Source organism: Amblyomma maculatum, chromosome 6, assembly GCF_055883805.1.
Source record: "Amblyomma maculatum isolate TAMU_Amacu chromosome 6, ASM5588380v1, whole genome shotgun sequence".
NCBI classification, from domain to species: domain Eukaryota; kingdom Metazoa; phylum Arthropoda; class Arachnida; order Ixodida; family Ixodidae; genus Amblyomma; species Amblyomma maculatum.
The window spans coordinates 77,925,824-77,947,948 of record NC_139349.1 but is presented as its reverse complement, the minus strand read 5'-3'; the positions used below and the strand labels follow the sequence as shown (position 1 = coordinate 77,947,948).

Genomic DNA, 22,125 nt, shown 5'->3' with positions numbered 1-22,125 from the left:
TTGCACGTTTGACCTTGAGCCTAATGACGCCGTAGTGGAGGGCACCCGAAATTCCAACCTCGTCTTTCCCAAGGTCATTCACTTGCGCGTTTGACCTTAATTGAGTCGAGAGTCGCTGTAGTGGAGGGCTCCGGAAATTTCGACCACCTGGGTTCATGGCCTTTCACACGTGTTTGACCTTGAGCCGATGGATGCCGTAGGGGAGGGCTCCGGAAATTTCGGTCACCTGGATTTCTTTAACGTGCACTGACAACGTGACTAGGCGAGGGTTAACAACTGCTTAGCTGGCGCTTTGATTGCCCAGTCTCGCCACGGATGAGGGCCTTACCGGTGAGAGTGCGTCAACGCTTCGGCACAGGCATAAGGCTGTGTAGACATGCTTAGCAGAGCTTACGTTCGGATATAACTATGTTTAAACGGGATAAACCTCCGTGAATTTTTCTAAAGGAGTGTCTTCGTGGTATTTTAGTTGCAGCGTTCAGTTTTTTTGAGACCTCTGGTGGCACATTCGAGCCAGACGTTAAAGCGCTTTCTTCATAGTGTGGAAAATAGCGACATTGTTGTCCACCCGCGAAATGCAGCTTGCCTGGCCGAAAGAAGGTCTAACCTCATGTAGGCCCAACCACTTCTCGGCTGAGCCTCACACTGCTTTCTCGCCTCGACGCCGGCGATGAACGCGCGAAGCGTCGGTTAGGACAGGAATACGAGAGACGGACAGCTTCGGACGACGGCGCTATCCTGAAAGCGCGACAGTCTTCGCTGTCCAGCCTCATTATTACAGCGCCGGCCTTAAGCGCGTTGGGACGAAGTACGCGCTGACTGGCTCGATTGCGGGGCGCACGCGCGTATCGGTACGACACGGCGGTCGTCCGCAGCTTCAACGAACGGTATCCGACATTATTATCATGCCACGAGTAACGACCGCGCGTCGAGATGTTTTCGCCGCCGTTGATGTATACCACCGACCAGGACTTCCGGAGCGCGCCCACATCCCATAGAGTCCGGAGCCTTGCGTCATCGCCGCTACGGCTAGCCTCTTCTCATCCCTCCCCCTTTCCTGCGCATATGGGCTATGGTCGGCCCCAGCCCCCACCGAGGCCCCATTTCTGCCCCCTTCCTTCCCAAGATAAATGCTCGTCGGGCCAGCATGCGCGCTGCAATTTGCCGCCGCGCCTCAGCCCAAGGTAATCAGCTAGGTGGGCGGAATGCGAACTGGCCGCAGCGCTCGCGCAACAACCGCAGTCTCGCCGTAGCGCATACTTACACTAGTACTGAGCTGTTGTGTGTGCCCTTTAAAGTGCGCCCTCAACCGCTCGCGAGCGCTGATTTATGCGTGGTGGCGCGGGCCGAGCTGCGGCTAAGGTTAATCTCTGCGCCGTATCCTTCCTATACTCGCTTGTCTGCCTTTCATTTTTGTCCGTGCCTACGAACTGCTAAGCTGTTAACTTTTTTGTTGTTGCCTTATGTTTCGCTAGCAACTAGGCCCGTCTGCCGCATAGCGCGAGTTGTGAGGTTACTAAAGTGGAGACTGGTAACTGTAATTGCGATGTCTTTTCCGCTTGTTGGGCTGTCACTCAGAAAGCGCTGCCATCCAGTCCTATGTGTGCTTTTTATCATCGAAGAAGAGCCGTTATTAGTGATCAGGTTTCACTGCTCAGTGACTGATCTCTGCAACGCCTATGTCTCGACATGCATACGCAGTGGCCGCCTTGAAGGCATTGCAGGCACTTGAGCTTCCATTTCTGGCTTTTGTAGAGGTTGTGTGCTAGTCGGAACACGGTCGTCAGTTGCCCCCAAAGTACGGAACGTTTGCGAAGAATCGGTGCCAAGGTTGCGGCAACCTCGTGCGGTGACTGAACTCGTCCGCAGAGAGTGAGGTGCCGCGCTGTCGCCGTCAGCGCGGCGCCGGGCAAACGCCGGAACGAGCGTGGCGACGAGCGCGCGCTCGCAGTCGCGCGGGGCGGAAGTCGTCTGCTACCGAGCGGAGCAGACGACACCCGTGAAGGGACGCGCCGCTGCCTTTGCTGCTGAGGGCGACGGCCAGCTGCTAAACGGCGAGATCTCGTTGCATCGGCGAGGTGATACGATTGGCCCTGTTTTCGTGCCTACATTCCGATCTCGTGGACTGTTCAGTAATTTCTCCGTTGAGGAAAGAAACGCCAGAGTACGGACGGCGCTTGGGGGCATGCCTGAAACCGGTAGTGCCGAAACGCGGGCCGCTCGCTCCTGAGGAGGAGGTGGAGGAGGTGCGCAGGGGAGGAGGTTTGGGCGCGGTTCGCTAATAGGAGAGGCAGTACTCACCTTACAAGTGTTCGACGTATGCCAAGCTATATTGGACTTGTGTATGGCGCCAGGAATTGCGTGCTGTACAAAAAAAATTTGAATGATTGGGGTGAATGAGAATAAATGCTCAACTCGCTCCTGCCGTTTATTTTTTGTTTATTTGCCGTTTAAGTAAAAATTGAAACAATGCGCGAATTGCTAAGTTGTTATATTTTTAAATGTACGATAGTGCTTCTGTGGTTTTGGATGTCGAAGTTGCTAAGGTCGATGTCTAATATCTCATACCACCATGTCTCTTAATAAATGTGCCAACGGTGCAACTACCGGTCTGTTGAGCATCGTGCTCCTTACTGCCTACAGTGGTGGGAGAGGGCAGAGAGGGCGCCACCGCCGCGCTTTTGCGTCAGTGGTGTTTTTTCTTGCGAAGTTTGTTGTGGTTGAGGCTGTTGGCGGTGTGTGTGTGTGCGCGTGCATGTTACGCCAGCGCTCTTTGGGATATGAGCAACAAGTTACTTAGGGAATACTCATTGTCTTGTGGTGAGTAAACTCCTGCATTTCGCTGAAACAACGGCGCTGGCTATGATATCGCGCGGGCTGCCATCACTTTTGTAGCGTCGATCGAGAAATGTCTCGCATTCTTCAGAGGCCCTGCGAAGGAGAAGGGGGTTCTAGGCCTAATAACCTGTCGCTTTGGAAATGCCCCGTGCTCCTGACGTTGACATTTTTGTGTTGTTTGACCTGGCTGTTTTATTTCAACGCTGGAGGCTATGATGCACATTATATTTGATGGAAACGTTAACTATAGTACGCACTATGAGTAGTGTCTTGAGTTCTCCGCTGCAGAGGGTGAGCTGTCAAACTGACGGAGCAAGTCCGCAGGAGCATTACCTGCCTTGGCTGCGCGCTCGCGACGTATGCCTGCCGGGCCGCCCGTGTTCTACATACGGAATTTCAATACGTGCGCGATTTCTGGCGCTTTGTGGTACTTCTTGTTGATTAGCGCATCGGCGCGTTTAACAGCAGTTGTTCTATAAGAAAACATTCGGTCGATCGCTGTCTTTTGCCGTGAGGGGGAGTAAGTTTTGCTTCCAATTGTTCGCGTTTCATTACAACTATACTCTTTGAATTTTGTTGTTTTTCCTGGCAGGGAGAAATCATTGGGCTTGTTTTTCGTTGTCCCTTTTGAGTGCTGCTGGGAAATGAGGGATCCGTATTTTTATTTTATATTTTTTTGTTAAACAACGCGAAGAGAATGTGTGGAAATACATCTAGTCGCGTGTCGAGCGCCATGGCTTCCTGTAAATTATCAGCTTTGATAAACTCTTGATGGATATTATTGTACACGACGTAATAAACAAAATTATAAAGCTTCTTTATTACTGAAACAGCAGCATTTGCTAGCGCGTTGTGGGTAGCCCTGAAGTTTACTGGCGTTCTATATTTCGTGGAAACAGGCATTTTCTAGCCGGCACATAAACCAGTGTGAAAGGTGTTTGTGAACTAAGTTAGGGTGGCTAGGCACCCTAACTAAATGAAGGTTCTGGTAATTAAACTGACAGTCATGCACTTAATCGCTTTCGTGGCGCATAATATTAGTATTGGTTTAAAATTCTTTGTTTTGCTTAGAAAATATGCCTAGTTTCATGAATAGCAAGCTGCTTACAAATTCCTTTTCTATTGTCGTAAATCGCACATACTATCGTATCCAGTCATAAAAGATGCTTAGAAAATACACCTGGTTTCATGAATAGCATGCTAAGTATGACTTGGTAGAAGTTGCTGAGCAAGCTGCTTACAGTTACATTGTAAGGGTAGCAGGGGGTACATTCTATCATAGAAGGCTGGATGTATCCAGTTTAAAGATGATATATAGGCTAATTTTTCTGCACTGAGCTCTTTATATGGACCCTGAGGCGGGCTTATTGACACCTATCCTTCCTTCTTTTTTATTAAATGCAAGTTATCCCACTGAAAGCAACATTCATGATGAATTGGTAAAGCACACCAGTGTGATGTATGCTTTGCTGAGTGTCAAATCATTCTACAAACGCATTTTTTGGCCAGTCTTTTACTTCCCAGAGTCTTGTATATTTCTGAAGGGGAGTGAGAGCCTTAAAAGAAAAAAAGAAAAGAAATTGTAGTGGGAATGGGAAGTATATAGGATCCCGCGGTCCGGATGGTGGATTCACTCCATGTTTGCTCGCCTTTTTTTTCCGAGCTAGATGGCTCTGTCGGCAAGAATGCTCATCACCTCGGCTGCTTCGCGCTGCTGCCATAAATAAATATAAAATTCCACCTATGCTATCATACTGCAAAGCTTTTTGCTTATGATTGTAATTAGTAGTAGTAAAAGCACTTTATCAAGTAAAGAGTATTCTCCATTTTTATCATTAAAGAGAAATGAAATAATATAATTAAGAGCTGAATTGAATAGCACAGCACTTCACGATAAAAGAAAAGATACAGGATAGAAAAAAAATTCAACTGTCACTTGCGTTCTCCATGAAATTGCTAGAAGTGGCGAATTTATTCCATTTTAAGAAATCATTAACACTGCCAACAAGCTTAAGAAGGCTTTGAATATGGCGTACATTAAAAATGTGACTAAATCCAGCAAATACTAAATCGAGCTTTTGACGCCTACTCCTAATGGGAGGCCATAAGCACCCCTGTAGCAAGAAAAAACCAAGGCATTCAGTTTTATATTTATTTTTATATCTTTAGCTTCTATAGTGCAATGCATTTTAGTACCTGATGTTTATAAAGTACTTACGATTGTTTTTAGGAGAATTCGATAAATATTGAAGATGCGGTAGTTAAATTCGAGTCAAATTGTACCTTTTATTTTTTTATAGTTTTGAATATTGGCCGATTTCAAAGTAATATGGAGGAAGGACAAACAACTCTAGAGCTTCCAATTTTTGCAGAAATAGAGAACTCCTGGATAATATACAGAAAGGGTTTCAGCGGCAACACATTATTAAGTCATGCCAGAATGTAGGGCTGAATATCGAAAATTTTCAAAATCAGCCCTCAATTTTATACTTAATTTTATAATTTTAAGCAATATAATGCAATACCTTTCCAGGCCGTAATATTTCTGGGGTAATGAGAATTCCTGAGAAGGATATTCATAAAAATTGATAATGGGTTTTTTTCTTTTTAAATTGAAATCAATGTTGCGCCTTTTTTGCTGTTTTTGAATCTTGGGCGCATTTGATGCATTGTGGAGAACACACCTAGCAGACGAGAGCTCCCAATTCTGCCTGGAATTAAGGAAATTATATGCACATATTAAGGTGGAAAATGGACTTTTTTGTAGCGCATTGCTTCTGGAGCAATGTTTGCGATATTTACTAAATTAACTGCAGCAGCAAAACATGCTTTTAATAACTCCCATATAAGTAAAAGTTGCATAGATTTAGTGGATAAAGAAGAATAGATGACAAAATTTTAGTACTAGCAGCAGGCCTCTAAACTTTGAACTTTTTGAAATGGCAAAAACGGCGTTCTCCACCTGTAGTGATATACGATTTTTTTTCTTTTTTTTTTCTTTTTTTTTTCTTTTTTTTTTTTTTTTTTTACGAGAAAACTACGCCGTACCTTGAAAAACTAAAGCCCGTTGCATTTTGTCTGGACATTTGCCCACGACATATAAACATTTTATTGAAAACAAAAAATGGTCATGGGACCTCGATTACCGTTCTTATCTGAATACACCCATATGTTTTCTGACTCATCCATGTCGAAGTAAGTTGTTACATAAAGTAAAGGGAAACTGTGGAGGTTTTAGATTTTGATGAATTTTGGCGAGTCGAATGTTTATAGCTTGCTGTTTAAGCATGCCAAATATCTTGGCGCTAACATTTGAATCAGTGGTGCAATTAGCGATTAAAACTGTGATTGTTAATAGGGTCCTCTGCACTGCACAGCACCGGGTGGGAACGAATGACGTCATTGATGGTACCATTACATTTCTGGCATAGAAACGCTTGATTTTGAGCAGTAAAAACAACGCTAACGAAAGAAAGCAAAGCCCTACAAACATTGTTTGGCGGCATCAGAAGCGAGCGAAGGCAAGGAAAAAACGAATTCTTACCCAAGTCCATGACGTCATCACCTACCTTCTCTGAAAACGTTCAGTGCTAGGAGAAGCTCGAGTTTTAATCGTCGATTATGTCATCGGTCAGAATGCTAGGCAAAAACACTTTGCCTGCATTATCTACAGCCTCTCTAGATTTGAATCCTTGAATATTGTGGAATTCTCGAAATGTGATGCAGCTGCCATATAAACAAATCAGCCTGTTTTGGGCACTTTAAAGCATTCACTCGTGCAAACAGAAAAGCAGCTGAAAATTGGTAATAACAGTAACCAGAGCCGTGCCAGAACTGCTAATAGAAACACTGACCCAACCATTCAGCAAAAACAGACTCCTTTGTTTATGTTAGGGCAAAAGTCTTAACTGCAGCATCGAAATGAGACAGCTTTCAAAAGATTTCACTGGATATCCTGTCGGGTCTTAGTGCTTACTCCACATTCATCATGAGGCTCATGTCAGTTGCCATAGCAGTTGTGATGCCAGTCGTTGTCAAGCCACCTAAGTGGCAAGTGGGACAACGGCATGCACAACAGATACCAGATATTCCTGTGGCAGCTTGGCTCAATGTCCGGTATTAGTGGGGAACTGGCCACTTTGAGAGACTTCAGTGTGTGTGAGCATTGCTGAGTTGAGCAAACAGTGCGGCACAATAAATATTTGATTGCTCCACACTGTTTTTTCCATGTAGACTTTGGCCACATGTTTTGGTGTATTCTGCATCGCCACACACAGGCCAAATGATCTGTAAGGCCAGCGCATATGAAATAATGCGGACCTTTTCAAATAGACTGCTATACCTCCTAGTTGATGCAGCGCCATCACTCTGGTCAATATACAGAGTTCCATCATAGTATTGTTCAAAGATCCATGACCAGTAAAATATGAAGATGAAAATATGTAGCTGTTCCCTTGCTCAAGCTGTGCAGGCATCGGTGCTGCCATAGCTGTAAGTCAAAGGGTTGTTCTTTGATAGCATGTAAAAAAATACTTTTAGGTAAATGTCCATGTCATACCATCCTGGAGCTTGTTTCCTGCAGCATAGACTTTGAAATTAAATTGCAAGTTTGCTAAATCTCTTATTTTATTTCTCACTGATACCAGCTTATCCTTATACTCAAGTTTTAGAGCATGTCTCCCTTCTTTTGACTTTTTTTTCTGTGACTGCTGGCTTTAATGTGCTTGCTCATTATTTAATAGGGGGCAAAACTTGAGCAATAGTAATCTAGTGACATATTCCTTAGCAATGGTATTACCAATGCCCTGTGAAGGAAACCTGCCACAAATAATGCACATAAGGTTTAGTGTCAGAAAAAATCAAATATTTTGAAAAGCTTGTGCAGTTCATTTACATTTTCGAACTTTTATACACAGTTGTTCCTTTTCCTCAAAAATTGCTAGAAACAGAATGAAATTAGCACTGCAGGAAAGTACATTAATGTTACATGAACTGGATGTGTATGCAAAGAATAAAAAACTAAATGTTTTGGAAATCTTTTTATTCACAGTGTTAATTACATCAGCGGGAGCAATGGAAAAAATGCTTGAAAATGTAGTTTTCCCTGCTGTCTTAATTCTATTTCCACTTCTGCAGCACAGATGTGCTTTTCCGCACGGTTATATTTAGTGTGGCATTTCTGGCCATTTCTGAGAAAAAGTACAAATGTATGAAATAAAGTTTTCAGTAAGTCTTAAAAAACATTTGCACTCACATAGCTTTAATTATCTTCCAATTTTTATGGCTGAAGTGTCACCCTACCTTAACAGGGCAGCTCTCCAAGAGTGGGGCACCGTCCCTTTAGCTCACTCATTGGCATCACATGATTGGCTGCTAATTTTTGGATAGTAACTTTCATGCAAGGTGACACTAATTGCCCATTAGTTTTCAGAATATATTGCATAAGAAAGTTCTTTTCTCATTGCTCCTTTTGAACATGACTGTGGCACTACGAGAGGACTTAAGTGTCACGGGCACTGAAATTCATGGGCTAATATTTTGAAAAATGGTATAGAAAGCAGTGATGGTGTCTTGACCCACAAAGTGAGTAACAAGTCTTGGGCTCTGAGCCTGCCACCTCAGGTGTAGTTTGTGCTTCGGCTTGGAAATCCGAAAGCTTGCAAAGAAATAATAATCTGTGTGAGGTGTTTGTCTGTTTGTGCTTGAGCTTCATACTTTTACCAAGAAGCGACTGAAAAAATTAAAAGAGTTCAATGCTGCTGAACCAAATATTGAGCGAAAGGATTAGCTGCGGGTGACCGAGCGTTCTCTTTTTCTTCTTCCTCAGCCCACATATAAAGCCCCGCTTTAACCAAGCCGTATGAACTTGCCTTAGTAGCCTATAGGGGTAACGTGAATGCCGGGGTCCTGGCAGGCTGATTCTGACATAACTATCCCATGTGAAACAAGAGACCCAAGTTGGCAGCTCCTGCCAACTGAGTCGCGGCTCCGACCGAGCCACGCCGACCTCTTGAGTTGGGAGTCCATCTTTCGACTTTGTGTCACGTGGGGTGTGACGTTACAGCGTCACGTGGGTAAGACGTGGCTACCGCCGCGCTACGCCAGCCGCTTGAGTTGGTAGCGTAGCTCTCACCCTACTGTCACTTGGGGTGTGACGTCACAGCGTCACATGGGTAAGATGTACATGGCTACCGCCGCGCTACGCTGAAGGCTCGAAACCTAGAGTAGTATTGCTTTCACAATAAAACAAAAGGGGAGTTTGGGAGGATGCTACTTAGAGGGGAAAGTGAACTTGAAAGGATCATTCGCGTGACTGTGCTGCCCAGATACAAGGACACTGGAATCAAGCTGCAGCTCTTTAAAGATGCACCTAGAGGCTTGTCAGTGGCGTCAATTTAATAGCCGAATACCTGTGAATGACTGTGATGGAAGAAATTGTTACAGCAATGTTTAGTGTGCGAAGAACATAAAAAACAAACAAGAAGCCCTTGGGTACGCAAAACGTGACATTTCACACTTTACACACTTAATAACTTCGAGAAATTAATGCGTAGTACTTGCTCTACATTATTGATCGCTCTAACAGTCGTATAAAATTTAAATTTCTCACATGGCAACATTTTCAAAAGCACAAATTATTTCTTAGTAATCCTTTCGAGCAATCCAGGTCGTGCTGTGCCCTCACAGACTGAGGAGTGTCTGTGAAATACTAAATTGACAACTTCCAACTCAGTTGTCAATTATCAGTTTTCAGTTTGTTGTCTCCTGAATGCAATAGAAGAGCTTCAGTGTAGTAAAGATGTGCCATGTATGCATTCCTGCAGTTGCTCATTGTGCAGATTTCCTGCTCTGATTGGTTTTTTATTTCTTGATCATTTGAACAGGGAGCGAGCATCTGATGTCATGGTTGCCATTGAGATGACCCACACATGGCTTCAATGAGTGGAGTGTAGAAACATGCATTTTCGCTCAATGTTCCTAGTTTTAACATGGTGGCTGCCACGAAATTGATTCAAACTTTGTTATTGGTTTCACGGTGATGCTTGATGGTGAATTGTACAATTATCCTTCAGGTTTATGACAGTGTTATAACCTCCAAGCAAATCTGCTCTTTTTGAGGCATTTTTGTGCCTATAAAATAAACTTCCGTTCGGGTCTCTTTCTTTCCAGATGGGAAGGTTGCGGAGTCCGAGCCATGACCGAGTCGTCGCTGCTATGGGAACAGTGCAGCGCCTCCCCAGTCTGTGTAAGTGCTGAATAGTTTTGATTTGTTTGTTTTGGTGAGGAGGGTTGCCCCTGAGACTTGGGAACAACTTGCTTTGCTCTTTGCATGGCGCTGTTTGGATTGTTTTTTGCGTGAGGTAGTTTTCTTCAGAGGCCTGCTGAAATGCATTCTTAACTTACATAGGAAAACACTGTCTTTTGGGCTCAAACTATTTAGTTCTATCTTTTGTTGTCTGTGTTTTATTATCTGTGTTTCATTAAGACTTGAAAATAATGCATTGCTGTTATACTCAACATAAGCTACACAACTATGTAATACAAGCGTTGCTATGGCTTCACTCAAAGGTTTGACACTGATGTTGAGCTGCGACTTTAGCTCTGAGTAGAGGGGAAAACGCCCTAGTACTCGGGTATTGTCGAGATCTTTAAAAATCCAGGTGGTTTAAATCGATTCGGAGACGTCCAGTAAGGCTCACCCGATAGCCCACAGCATTGCATCAGAACTTGAAGCACACTGGCAACACCTGTGAACAGTGCTCAAAAGCGCTTGGTAGGCCACTTCTTGCACCCCTCAAGATGGCCGGTATAGGGGACTTCCACTCCAGCAGTTCTTTATAACCTCCTTGGTGCATACCTACATAAAATGAAAGTTTCATTCAGCCCCTGCTAACACCAAGCTTCTTTTTAATAAAAGAATAGTTCATTTGCATCTCAAATACGCATCATCAGCTTGGGATCCAGGCACTATTGATCTCATTATTTAGAAAATGATTTAGAAAAACAGCTTGCTTCATCTTCTCCAATTATAACTGCACTGCCAGCGTACCCACAATGAAATCTAAACTCAACCTGTTAACTCTCACATCTCGTCGAAAGCTGGCGTGTATATGCCTCTTCCATACGATGTTTTACCATGATGTAGTCAAGTAAAACTATAATTGCTGGGCTAGTTGGTGCATTGCTCATAAAAGGAAAGATTCACAGCGCTAGGTTCGGAATGCATCAATGACTCATCTGTATCACTATTTAGTTGTGAAAGTCGGCTTTTGAATTTTGGTAAGATAGGGAAGGCCTAAACTGGTATGCATACGTTGCCGACAGTGTGGGAGCATTTGTTTTTTGAAGAAGTTTGTATGTGGTATGGTTCTATTATAATTTACATTAACGCAAGCATCCAAGCCTGTGAAGTAATAACTGAAGTTTACTGCCCTAGCAAGTCGTCACTGAACAAGACATCAACATTTCGATTACTGGAACCTCCATCTTCTTTTTGTGCGGAACTGCTTGCAGTTCAAGAGGTGTTTCACTCTGTGACCACCATTCTCATGCTTCCCACGGCCTGTATTGTCATACATACTGATGCCCTCCAGCTAGTGGCAAAGCTACTTAGTCGCGTTAATAGTAGCCCAGAAATCTGCCAAAACATACACAGTCTAGCTGCTCGCATACCACATCCAATTCGTATTGAATGGGCTCCGCGGGACCTTTTAAGTGCTCAAAGCCATGTGGATTCTGCGGCCCGCTTTTCGAACTCAACCTTGACTTCGCCAAACCTCATAAAATTGGACAATGCTACCCTACTTTTAACAAGAAAGGAGCACCTCCGACGCTGTACACGTGCTCTTATACCTCCGTGTACGGTAAGCCTCCCCCGCTGTGTAACCCGTGCAGAGGAGGTGGCGCTTCGGAGGACTAAAGTTGGGGTGGCCCTAACACCGGCAGTGATTCGAAAGTGGCCACAATTTCAGTATTTGTATCCACACCCTGGGTGCCCCCGTCTGCAAGTCCAGAAATACAGAAGCTGATATCCATCACCTGCTGTGGGAATGTCCAATGCTGAAGCCGACGCGGATCCGGCACCTGGTGGCAGCTGGCCTCTCCCCCCATAATCCGCAGTTATATGTGTTTGTACGCAGGGACCGCATCGTCGTTCACTCCTAGACTTTATTGCATCAGCCAACGTTTTTTCATTTATTTGACCATACCCTTTATCCATCACAACATTCTTTTTATGCCCTGAGGCAATAAAAAAAGTTTGTATGTGGTGTTGTTTCGGGAAAGAAGTTGGAGTCAGCGCCTGTCTTGTGTGCCTGTTTGTGAGTGTCTATTTGTTAGCACTGTGAATTTTCCTTTTACGATGATGGCCTACAAAATAGATTGCTTATTCCGCTTAGTTGGTATTATCTCGCATAGACCACATTCACAAAGTTGGCATAATTCCGCGCAGCACTAAATGCTTCTCCAATTCACTCATACACCGCACATTAAAAGACTGGAGTCACCTCTCCTCTCCCAGTGCACTGATTAATTTTTTATTGCTGTGCAATTTCGATCACACAAGGTTTCAATAGTATTGTGTAAGCACTGCCTTAATTTTGTGTGTTCATTTATTCATTTTCACCGCACCATGTTTTAAAAAGTTTGTCGTGAAATTAGTGATTGTATATTGTATAATGGTATGCTGTGCATATATATATATATATTTTTTTTTTGTAGTCAGCCCACTCCCCTCTGTATTAACATGTTTACCCTGAGGGTAATAATAAATAAAATAAACTAAAAGCCTCCCAACTTCCCCGGAACACTATAGATTTTTTTTACTGAACTTTCTGATTGTACTACCACTGCCTTGTATCTCCCGATAAGTTGCCTCTGCCTGTGAAAAAGATGGGTTTTGTAGAACCTGCACTATGGAATCTGCTGCCGCATTGTAACCATCAGGATCACTATCAGCAACTGTGCTAACATCATGTTTAGGCAGCTGATCAAAATCAAGTCAAAGTCAAAGTAGCTGTGGCCGGTTGCATTTCATTATTGTAGTTGCAGCTGCTTGTGTGTATATTTAGGTTAGCTAGACCGCCTGTGTATGGTGCACAGGGTTACAATGCTTTTGTGTGCTTGACGACGATATCTTGGAATTCATGGTGCTCAAAGCACAAGAGGAGGTATTTGCAGAAGGTTTTGTGTCCTGAAGGTGAACATCTCTGCCTCCTGACACAAGGCAAACATTCTGCATAATGTTTAGATGCAACATCAGTGTGTCTCATGATGGTACAGTGAACTAGAATAGACAGTGTATTGCCCCAAAGATGTCGCCTATTTCAGCCGATTTCAAGAGAGTGCAATTGCAGTGCTGCCAGAAATCTACGTATCACTAAACGTGACTTGAAGCGAACCAGAAACTAGAACTGAATTCCGCTCATTAATGTGGAAAACGACCCATCTGATGCTGAGGATGCTTTGAGCATTTGAGTAAAACTTCTCCAACTGTTTTTTGAAGGTAGTAGAGCGTGCTACTACAAGGTTTCTGCAAAAGGACCTCATTAAACATCGTCTGAAGAGGATTTGAAATGCGATGCATGTGGCCAGTGATCCAGCAGGCTGGCATTTCAACAGGACAAGGTAGTCATCACCATACCAGAAAATCCGAATGATTTGTAAGGGGTTAAGTTTTTGTTCCAAGTTCCTGTCATGAAGTACCAAAGGGAGGTTGCTGTGTATGGGTGCTGTGCAAGTACCAGGGCCCACTCCTTTTTTTATGGGTGTATATTTGCCCTTCAAACTGGTCCAACAATGACCAAGGTAACATTTTAGAAGCTCCAGGAAAGTGTCCATGTTTGTCCCACACACATTCGGTAAACAGATATATGATATTCTTCTATGAATCTTTTTCCTGCACGGAACATATAAGTCTTTGACGTCATCTGAAAACCAGCTCTCCAATGGAGTTCTGACAAGGAATGATTCTTCAGCCTTGAGCAAGGCCAGGGATCCTTGTAGGTACTGCCTTGTCGGAACTTGTCGAATTCCACATTCTGAAATGATGACGCGAAAAGTGATTTCATCCTTGTGACTCTTGGGCCGTAAAGAACGCTTTCAAACGAGACGCATTTGCCATTTTTACAGGTGTGGCTAGTCATTTCTAAGCTTGCATTTTCACACAGTCTGACGGGTTCATTCTTGACTGTGGTCGGCTTACAATGAGATTTCTAGACATTTTTGCACATGGTGGTCATGGTCGTCTTGCACGCTCTTGGGATAACGTGCTCCTCGAAAAAGGTTACTTAAACGCATGGGAACAACTTGCATTTTTACTTTTTCGGAAGATTCATGAAGATGCCCCGCCCACGGTGTAAGAAATATTTCAGGTGTAGTAACAGCGCCTCCGCGGCCGCGGAAATCTCGTACCAACTTCGACGCTTCACCGTGAGATGGCGCTACTGTACAGGAGGCTTTCAAATGTGCGCCGACGCGTTGTATCAGCAATTATAGCGTTGTTGGTGATGCGTCACCTGTGCGAAATGAATGTACTCGATTTTAATGGTACATTTTCAGCGAAATTGGTCAGCTAGATTTCCAGGTTATGACCTGATATTTCTTTAAAGGTGCGATGGCATCTGAAACTGCGATAATTTTTGCCGTGTGGTCCGCTTTTCCTCAGGCAACGAACGCCTAACATGGCCTGTTATTGTGTAGATAAAAAAGCACAATCGAGCTGAAACAATTAAATGACAGCTAACCATGTCTACCAAAGTCCGCTATTTCGCATCGCCACTTTTGCTTTCCATGTGTGTGTAGAACAGCTAGACACTGATGTAAATAGCTCGGTAACAGGTCATCATTCTTATGGAATTTAGAACCAGAGGTATTGTTTGTAATACTGACGCCCACAAAAGTACTGACAAGGAGTATGTGTGTATATTTGTTTCTCGTGGCACACAAACGGCTTTTCACTACAGGTAGGTGTTTGTTGAGCTCGGGTTAATTAGAGGGAAGCAGCTGCAAGAATTTCAAAGGCATATAGAACGCACTTAATTTATTCTCTGAAAACACAAGCAATGGAATTACACAGTAATGACAAGTAACAGGCCCCGCAGGCGATACTTCGCTCTGTGAAAATGCAACGAAAAGAGAGTGCTTGAAAATTTCAACGAGGATAAAACAGTTTTAAACTAGCTTCGATAGCTTGCGCAGCTTTTGTGTTTTGTTTTCAGCATTCTTTTTCAGCTGCTTGCAATACTGCCGCATGCGTAGTGCTACGTAATAATGCACGACTTGTGCCATTATGTCGACTTTATGCTCACTGCATGGAAATGACATCTTATGATTGTCTAGAATGTAGTCGACAGTTATGTCATAGACATTCTTATCAGAAGCATGCTTCTGAAACTGTTTTTCTATTTCTTTTAAGAGAGAAAATATGGCGACATTTGCATGTAGCAGACCGCCTCGTGTTTTCTGCAAAACTAAGGCTGCTTCGGGCCTGGTCACGTTTGCAGAAGCCGTTAGCCCAGTTTTGCACGCTGAGCAATCGGTGCATTTCAGCAGTTTCCTGCATAAAAACCCGGTGACATAATAAATTATACAATCGGTTACACTAGCTGAGTCGGGTTCGTTGTGAATAAAGTCCTCACATTCATTCTCACTGTCTACAAGACCATCAAGTTTGGCCTTCAGCTCATTGATTTGTGGCTCGTAAGGTTTTTTGAAGACTAGAATCATGTCGGACAGGTTTATCAGACGCGAGTCTTCATTTTCATGTACCTGGCAGTTGCCATATCTTGGAGGTCTCAACAAGCTGTACACAGAAAGCATGCTGTACAGCTGCAAGAAAGTTGGTAGACACGGGTGCTCATTTTGCCCACCTGCTTGGCGGATAATACCGAAGAATTTTTCGAGCACATCTTGGTTAAACTTCGCAGTTAAAACATACTTGAAATTGCATTTCTCCAACAGGTACTTGGAAAGTTGCATGCTTGAGGGAATAGTCACTCTTAAGCCCTCGGCAGTTGAATTTGAAAGAAAATTTCTTTGGTCAATACGCCCTGCCTTCACGTTTTTTTCCCAATCATTGAGCCAATTCAGGAAAGATTCTAGAACAACAAAATCTTGACTGTGCAGTTTTAACCCTTCCTTTGGATGTTTCCGATTCAATGCATCGAACAAATTGTTCATTTTCACAGTAAAATCAACAGTGCCCTTGACATTCTCTAAACCTGGCGTACCTCTTTTGGAATAGAACTCTAGCCCATTGGCAACGCTAAGGCTGAACAGCTGTGTTGCTAGTTTCACCCGCATCTTTTCAGTATTTGTTGGGTTTAGATGTGAGTATGAGAGTTTAGGACAAACCCTCAATTTGCCTGAATGCTTAGTGTCTGCAACATATAGCTCGTCATAGTGTGACCAGAAAACACGGGTACTATTAACACAAAGCACTTTTTGCTGCAAAAGTCGATTTCGCACGCACTTGACAAGATGTGGTACATCTGAAAAAACATAAACATTCCGCGTCTCACAAGCAGGATTGAGGAAGAAGTTCTTTGTTGCCTCTAGTTCTCCGCTAACGCCAAACTGTTTCCACATGGAGCGGTTTGTTGCGGCACCATCGCAAACAATTCCATCAACAAACGCGCCTGCGTCCTCGAGGAGGAGGATAGCCTTTACGATGAGCTCTGCCAACACAGTTCCTTTTGTGGGTCCAGAGCTGGCGAAAACTGCAACGGGTTGGGAATAGTTTTCTCCGAATGAACGAAATAAAAACACCAGTCCGTGGTCCGCTAGCTTCTCTGGTGCTGTCACACCATCCCTGAAATCTGCAAATCCAGTGTAGGTCATCGTTCTTGCGTTTACTCGCATCTCTTTCCGGACGTGAATCTCATCGAAAATGAGAATACCATGCCGCTGGAAAGTGTCTTTTTTTGCGAGCTTCTTCTTAAAAGCAGCAAAAAAGCGTGGATCAAAACCGCAGTTCACACGTATCATTGACAAGTACTTCTTTATAGTTGAGACACACGGCAGCGGCAATATGTCGTTATCCCTCAAGAATGAGTACGCTGATGGGCTGCGAATGTGAAGAAGCAGGCAGAGTAGTAGCCAATGTTCCGTGTAACGTCGGCCACTTCTGTTCTTGCATTTTGCAGCTGCAATGCACTCTTTAATTGCAGTTGCTTGTCCTTCAGGAATATTCAAGCCACTTAGCTTCTCACTTAGGGTTTCATCAGAAATCGAGGAGAGTTTATTCTTCGCCTGCTTTAGCCGGATCGTGATTGTTCGGAGCCTTTTTCGTAGAGAGTCAACTGACCGTTTCAGCGCATATCGGGCTCTCCTGAAAGCAGCTATGTTATTGGCTCCGGGGACAGTCATGCGGAAATAGCGAGGACGTTTTTTCTCTTTGTTTTTCTCGACCATTCGTTTCTTGTGAATTCGAAGTGTCGTTGGAACACGCTCACAGTATAAGCACACGCTTCCACTGTGTTTGAGAATCAACGCACATTTTTTGTGCCGCCATTGGCCTGTGATGTCAACAAACGCACTTTCAGGCCGGACTTTAGGATAGGCCCTAACGTTCGGTCCACCAGAACACAAACGTGTTTCGTTGACGCGGGCGATCAAGGACTCAATATCTTGAAAACAGCTCACCTCGGAAGGAAACCCACAGCAGCGAGGGGCTTCTTTTCCCAGTAGCGCAACTGTAACTTTCAGCTCGCTGTCAATAGAAACTGCTTTTCTTGTAACGACACGGCTTGCAGGAGCAGTGAAGTACTCGCTGTAATCGTTACCTGACGCAGTGTTTGAAAGCAGAGTTGCTGACTTAAGAAAATGCAATTCTGCATACACAACTGTTTGCACGCCGTCCAAGTCAATTTTATGGCAGGCCCACGCAGTGTTCGGGAGTGCTAGGCTATCTGCCGCTTCGAAAATCGCAGAGAACGCATTTGAAGAAAGCATCGTTGGAAGTGCTACAGGAGCAACAGCCTCGCTCAATGGATCTGGCGGCTCCGACGGCATGTCACCGGCGTCAGTAGCAGTTGCAGATACAGGGCAGTCAGACGTTACACGGAGTTTTTTCCTAGCTACAGGCGGTTGGCGGTTCGCGGGTTCTTTCCTTTTTTTCTCCTCCTTCGACATGTAGCTAGGACAACCGGGGAATATCGTAGGGACTGCGTCCTTCGCCAGGCTAGCTCTTCGTGGCGCACTAACCAGCACATGCCCTTTGTAAACAGCATCCCAAGTCCTTGTAATATATTTTGGGTCAAAATGTTTTTCGCAGACGTAGTCCGTTGCCTGCAATACACGGTCTTTACGGGGAATAGCGTGGCGCCATACCTTCAAGCGTTCCTCTTCTTTCGGAGCCGCAAAGAGCGATACTTTGTCAGCACAGCTCTGGTACCCAGAGTTGCACCGGGGCACAAAGCACTTTTTCCCCATTTCGCTTGCCTTCAAAGAGACGACTTGACTACACGCATGAAGAAGATAATCCTTGGCAACCAAAACACCACCACACAAGTGAAATCATCACGAGCAAAGCAATACACAAACGTGAAAAGCAAGCGCAAAAGCAGCACACTACGAACACAGCGTAAGGCGCCAAGCCCCCTAAAGCCCCCTCGGCCCTAATGCCATCTAGTGGCGTGGGAGGGAAATGGGTACTGATTTTCCTCTCCGGCCGCCGTACGAACGGCGCAGTGAGCTGTATCACCTGAAATATTTCTTACACCGTGGCCCCGCCTAAAGAATTCCACAACTTGGGCTTTACACTGGGACTCCTGCTTTAGTTTTTACTCTTTTTACCACTTCGTCCACATGGTGTCTTTAGTCTCTCTTCTTGACGGTGTATGTTGCACAAGCAAATAAACCATTTTTTCTTGGCACTAGCCAGACCTTGTGTTTTTGCTCCTTGCCCTTGTTTGTGCTGCTATTGCCCGAGTAATCATAAACTAACTAACCTGAACAGCTGCTCTACATTAGTTTGACAAATTAATGTTTATACAGTCTACATGTAGAAGTAAGCAGGTCTTACACACATACAAAAGTGCTTGCTGCACATACGGATTATGATGCACGAAACAAAGCTGTAATGAAGGGGGGAAAATATGTATGTATGTATGTCCAACGTTATGTAGCCGCTTGCGAACTCTGTCAACGCCGGAAGAAACCCCCTGTGCTACCACCTGGACACCTGTAGCCGATTGCTATCCCGACTGAGCCATTTTCTCGTGTTGGCCTTGACCTCCTAGGGCCCTTCCCCGAGTCCTTGTCAGGAAACAAATGGATCGCTGTGGCCACCGATTATGCCACGCGGTACGTGATCACTCGTGCCATTCCAACCAGCTGCGCCACAGACGTTGCTGACTTTCTTTTGTACGACGTCATACTACACCATGGTGCTCCCCGTCAACTACTTACCGACCGTAGCCGCTGTTTCCTTTCCCGAGTTGTTGAAGAAATACTTCGTTCTTGCTCCGTTCGGCACAAGTTCACCACTGCGTATCACCCTCAGACGAACGGCCTTACGGAGCGTCTTAGCTGCACACTCACCGACATACTCGCAATGTACGTATCCGACAGTCATCGCAACTGGGATATTATTCTTTATTCTTTATTCAATGATTACCCCGCTTAGCCCGAGGGCGCTACAGCAGGGGGGTTACAGAGTGGAAAAAAACACATCTTCATTTATGGAGCCATTTGTTACCTTTGCATATAACTCTTCGAGTCATGACACTGCTGGGTACTCTCCATTCAATCTTCTCTTTGGAAGAGACCCGTTACTGCCTTTCAACACTTTGCTTCCCGCCGCTGGCCCCGTCACAACCTATGCCCGCGATACCATCGTCCGAGCCGACGCTGCTCGCCAGATTGCTCGTCACAATCTCACCACCGCGATGTGAACTATCCTCCCGGATCTCTGGTGTTGCTCTGGCTTCCGTGCCGTCGTGTGGGGTTGTGTCAAAAACTTCTGCCCCACTACGCAGGTCCGTACCGTGTACTACGCCCAGTGACCGACGTGACCTATGAGATTTCACCGCTCCACCCAAAGGCACCGACTGCTACACCCACTTCCGAAATCGCACATGTCGCCCGCCTAAAGCCATATTACTCCCCCTCCACATCGCACGCCTAATACGCACCGGGACGTTGCCTTTTGCCGAGGGGGGGGTAGTGTTACCTGGAAACGCGGGGACCAAAGTGATGTGCTCACTGACGAAGACGACGACTGAGGAACACGGGCACGACAAAGCGTTGAAAAAGAGGACGCTGGCAGAGTGAACACTGCACGGCTACTGAAGTCTCAGCGTCAAGTTCAGCCCATCGCAGTGCTGTTACATTAAGTACATCCCCGTAACAATATGTTCGTAATGAAACCTACTAATATCACCTCTTTATGAAAGTGAGAATGTAAAGCATATTGCTGTTCACAGTAGAACCACCAGTAATGTTTGATCGCTCCTCATATATCTAAATTTAGTAGCCAAGAAACAAAATCATAGAAGTAGTTCAGGAAAAATTATTTGTGACGTTTCTTTTATAACCCTAAAAATAGGGCACAATTCTTGAACCAGATTTCGAATAAGTATTGGATTTTTTGCTTTAATGATTGCCCTGCATAAAATGCACTGCCATAGCACTGTACATAGTTATATGTTTCACTTCCATTGAACACGGCCGCTGCGGCCGGGATTTGTACAGTGCTATGGCAGTGCCCTTAGGATTGGCAGCCGAGTGCCTTATCAACAGAAGCACTGCGGCGGTGGAGCCTTGTGTGTTGCTGATTATTCTGTCCAGTGAGCAGAGATATAAGCCTGCCCCTTAGTTATTGCCAGTAGTGACTGCCATTTTTGTTTCTTTGGTAGTGGTGGTAGGCGTAGCAACTGATGCATTTACATCACAATAAGGTTGCCTTTATTGATAATGCTTCATTGATTTTTGCATTGTTCGTTGTGGGGGTCCTTAAACGGGGGCAGTTTAGGTCATTACAAGTAAGGCGCTCCCCTCTTCGCACTGACCGTCTCTTCTTGTCATTCGCAGGGGTTCCTGGCACCACCTGGGGACCCCTGTGTAGCTGTAGGGTCAGCTGAGCCATGGAGTGTGTGGCCGGGGGCTCGGGCCTTGGCGGTGCTCTCCCCAAGGGTCGTAGCTCCTCACCGGGAGACTTGGGCTACCACACGCTGCTGTCCGCACCGGGATGGCCGACCACGACCACGGGCAGTGGCCACCACCAGCGACCGGCAAGCACGCGCTGCCTGTTTGACCGATTGCCAGACGACCTACTGCTGCGCGTGCTCGCCTGCTTGTCCAGTGATGAGCTGTGTCGGTGCGCCCGTGTCTGTCGCCGCTGGTACTTCCTGGCGTGGGAGCCACGACTGTGGACCAGTATTGTGCTGTCATCGGAGCATCTGCCTGTCGATCAGGGTCAGTGTTGTTCGTGCCTCAAAGTACAGTGATGACCAGCTGGCTGTGCAGACTGTCTGAATGGGCCCTCCCGGTGCCCTTCATGATGGGATGCATTAGCAGCAGCACCCCCTTAAAGAAGCCTGTGTCGCATGTGAGGAGGCTTCACCTCAGTGCACGGCACTTTATGAGTGCACATTTTCGGAGCAGTGGAAGAGCCATGCACGTGTAAGGCTGGAAGCACAGAAAACGCGCAGGACTGTCAGTGCTCATCCGAAGCGCCACGCAGCTGTGATTGGTTATCTGGCTGATGCGCTGTTGATAGCTGCCGTTGCCTTGGGCTGGTGCGAAGCTCAGAAAAGTGAAACCAAAACTAAGTAGCGGCCTGTTGTCATAGGTGGTGGGTTCCATGTTTCGGCACTCTACTATGGCGCTCGTCAAAGGCACGCAGTCATCTCTGCAGCATGCAGTTTAGACATGAGTTTGGATTTGAGGAGTACTATTTTAACGATTGTTTATGCTGCAAAGTATACTTGGATGCGGCCTAACCAGTTCGAAACCCATAGCGTCTGTACGACGCCATATCCTTATATGGACGTTCGCTAGGGACCGTGCCAACAGTAAGAATTGTCTGTATTTCCAAATTAACAGAGATCAAATTAATGACCATATAGGTGGAAGTGTCAGAGATCACATGGAGAGCACCCACCTCACATTCGGGAGGTACCAGGTTCAATCCCAGGTGCCACCGGGTGCCTACCGGTTTTCAGTGGGTATAAGATTTTCCCCGGCCTGGTGCTCGGCTCTTCTGGGGTGAAATGCTTGGGAAAGAGGTCATGGACCAGCAGGCAGCTGCCGCGACGGCTGCCAGCCCCTGTCCTACAACCTCTG

At 45.4% G+C, this 22,125-nt stretch overlaps 1 protein-coding gene across 2 annotated transcripts in view; it reads left to right on the top strand.

Annotated features, from left to right (window-relative positions):
* Positions 1-22,125, top strand: part of Fbxl7 (F-box and leucine-rich repeat protein 7) — a 90,941-nt gene that overhangs the window by 35,872 nt on the left and 32,944 nt on the right. Inside the window, exons 1-3 of one of the 2 annotated variants that reach the window (XM_084606979.1) lie at positions 2,684-2,820; positions 10,009-10,084; positions 20,872-21,255. In XM_084606979.1, coding sequence (XP_084463105.1) covers positions 20,925-21,255 — 331 coding nt within the window. In that variant the 5' untranslated portion in view covers positions 2,684-2,820; positions 10,009-10,084; positions 20,872-20,924. Of the gene's footprint in view, positions 1-2,683; positions 2,821-10,008; positions 10,085-20,871; positions 21,256-22,125 lie in introns of those variants that run through there. The other variant, XM_084606981.1, reaches the window with a different exon arrangement.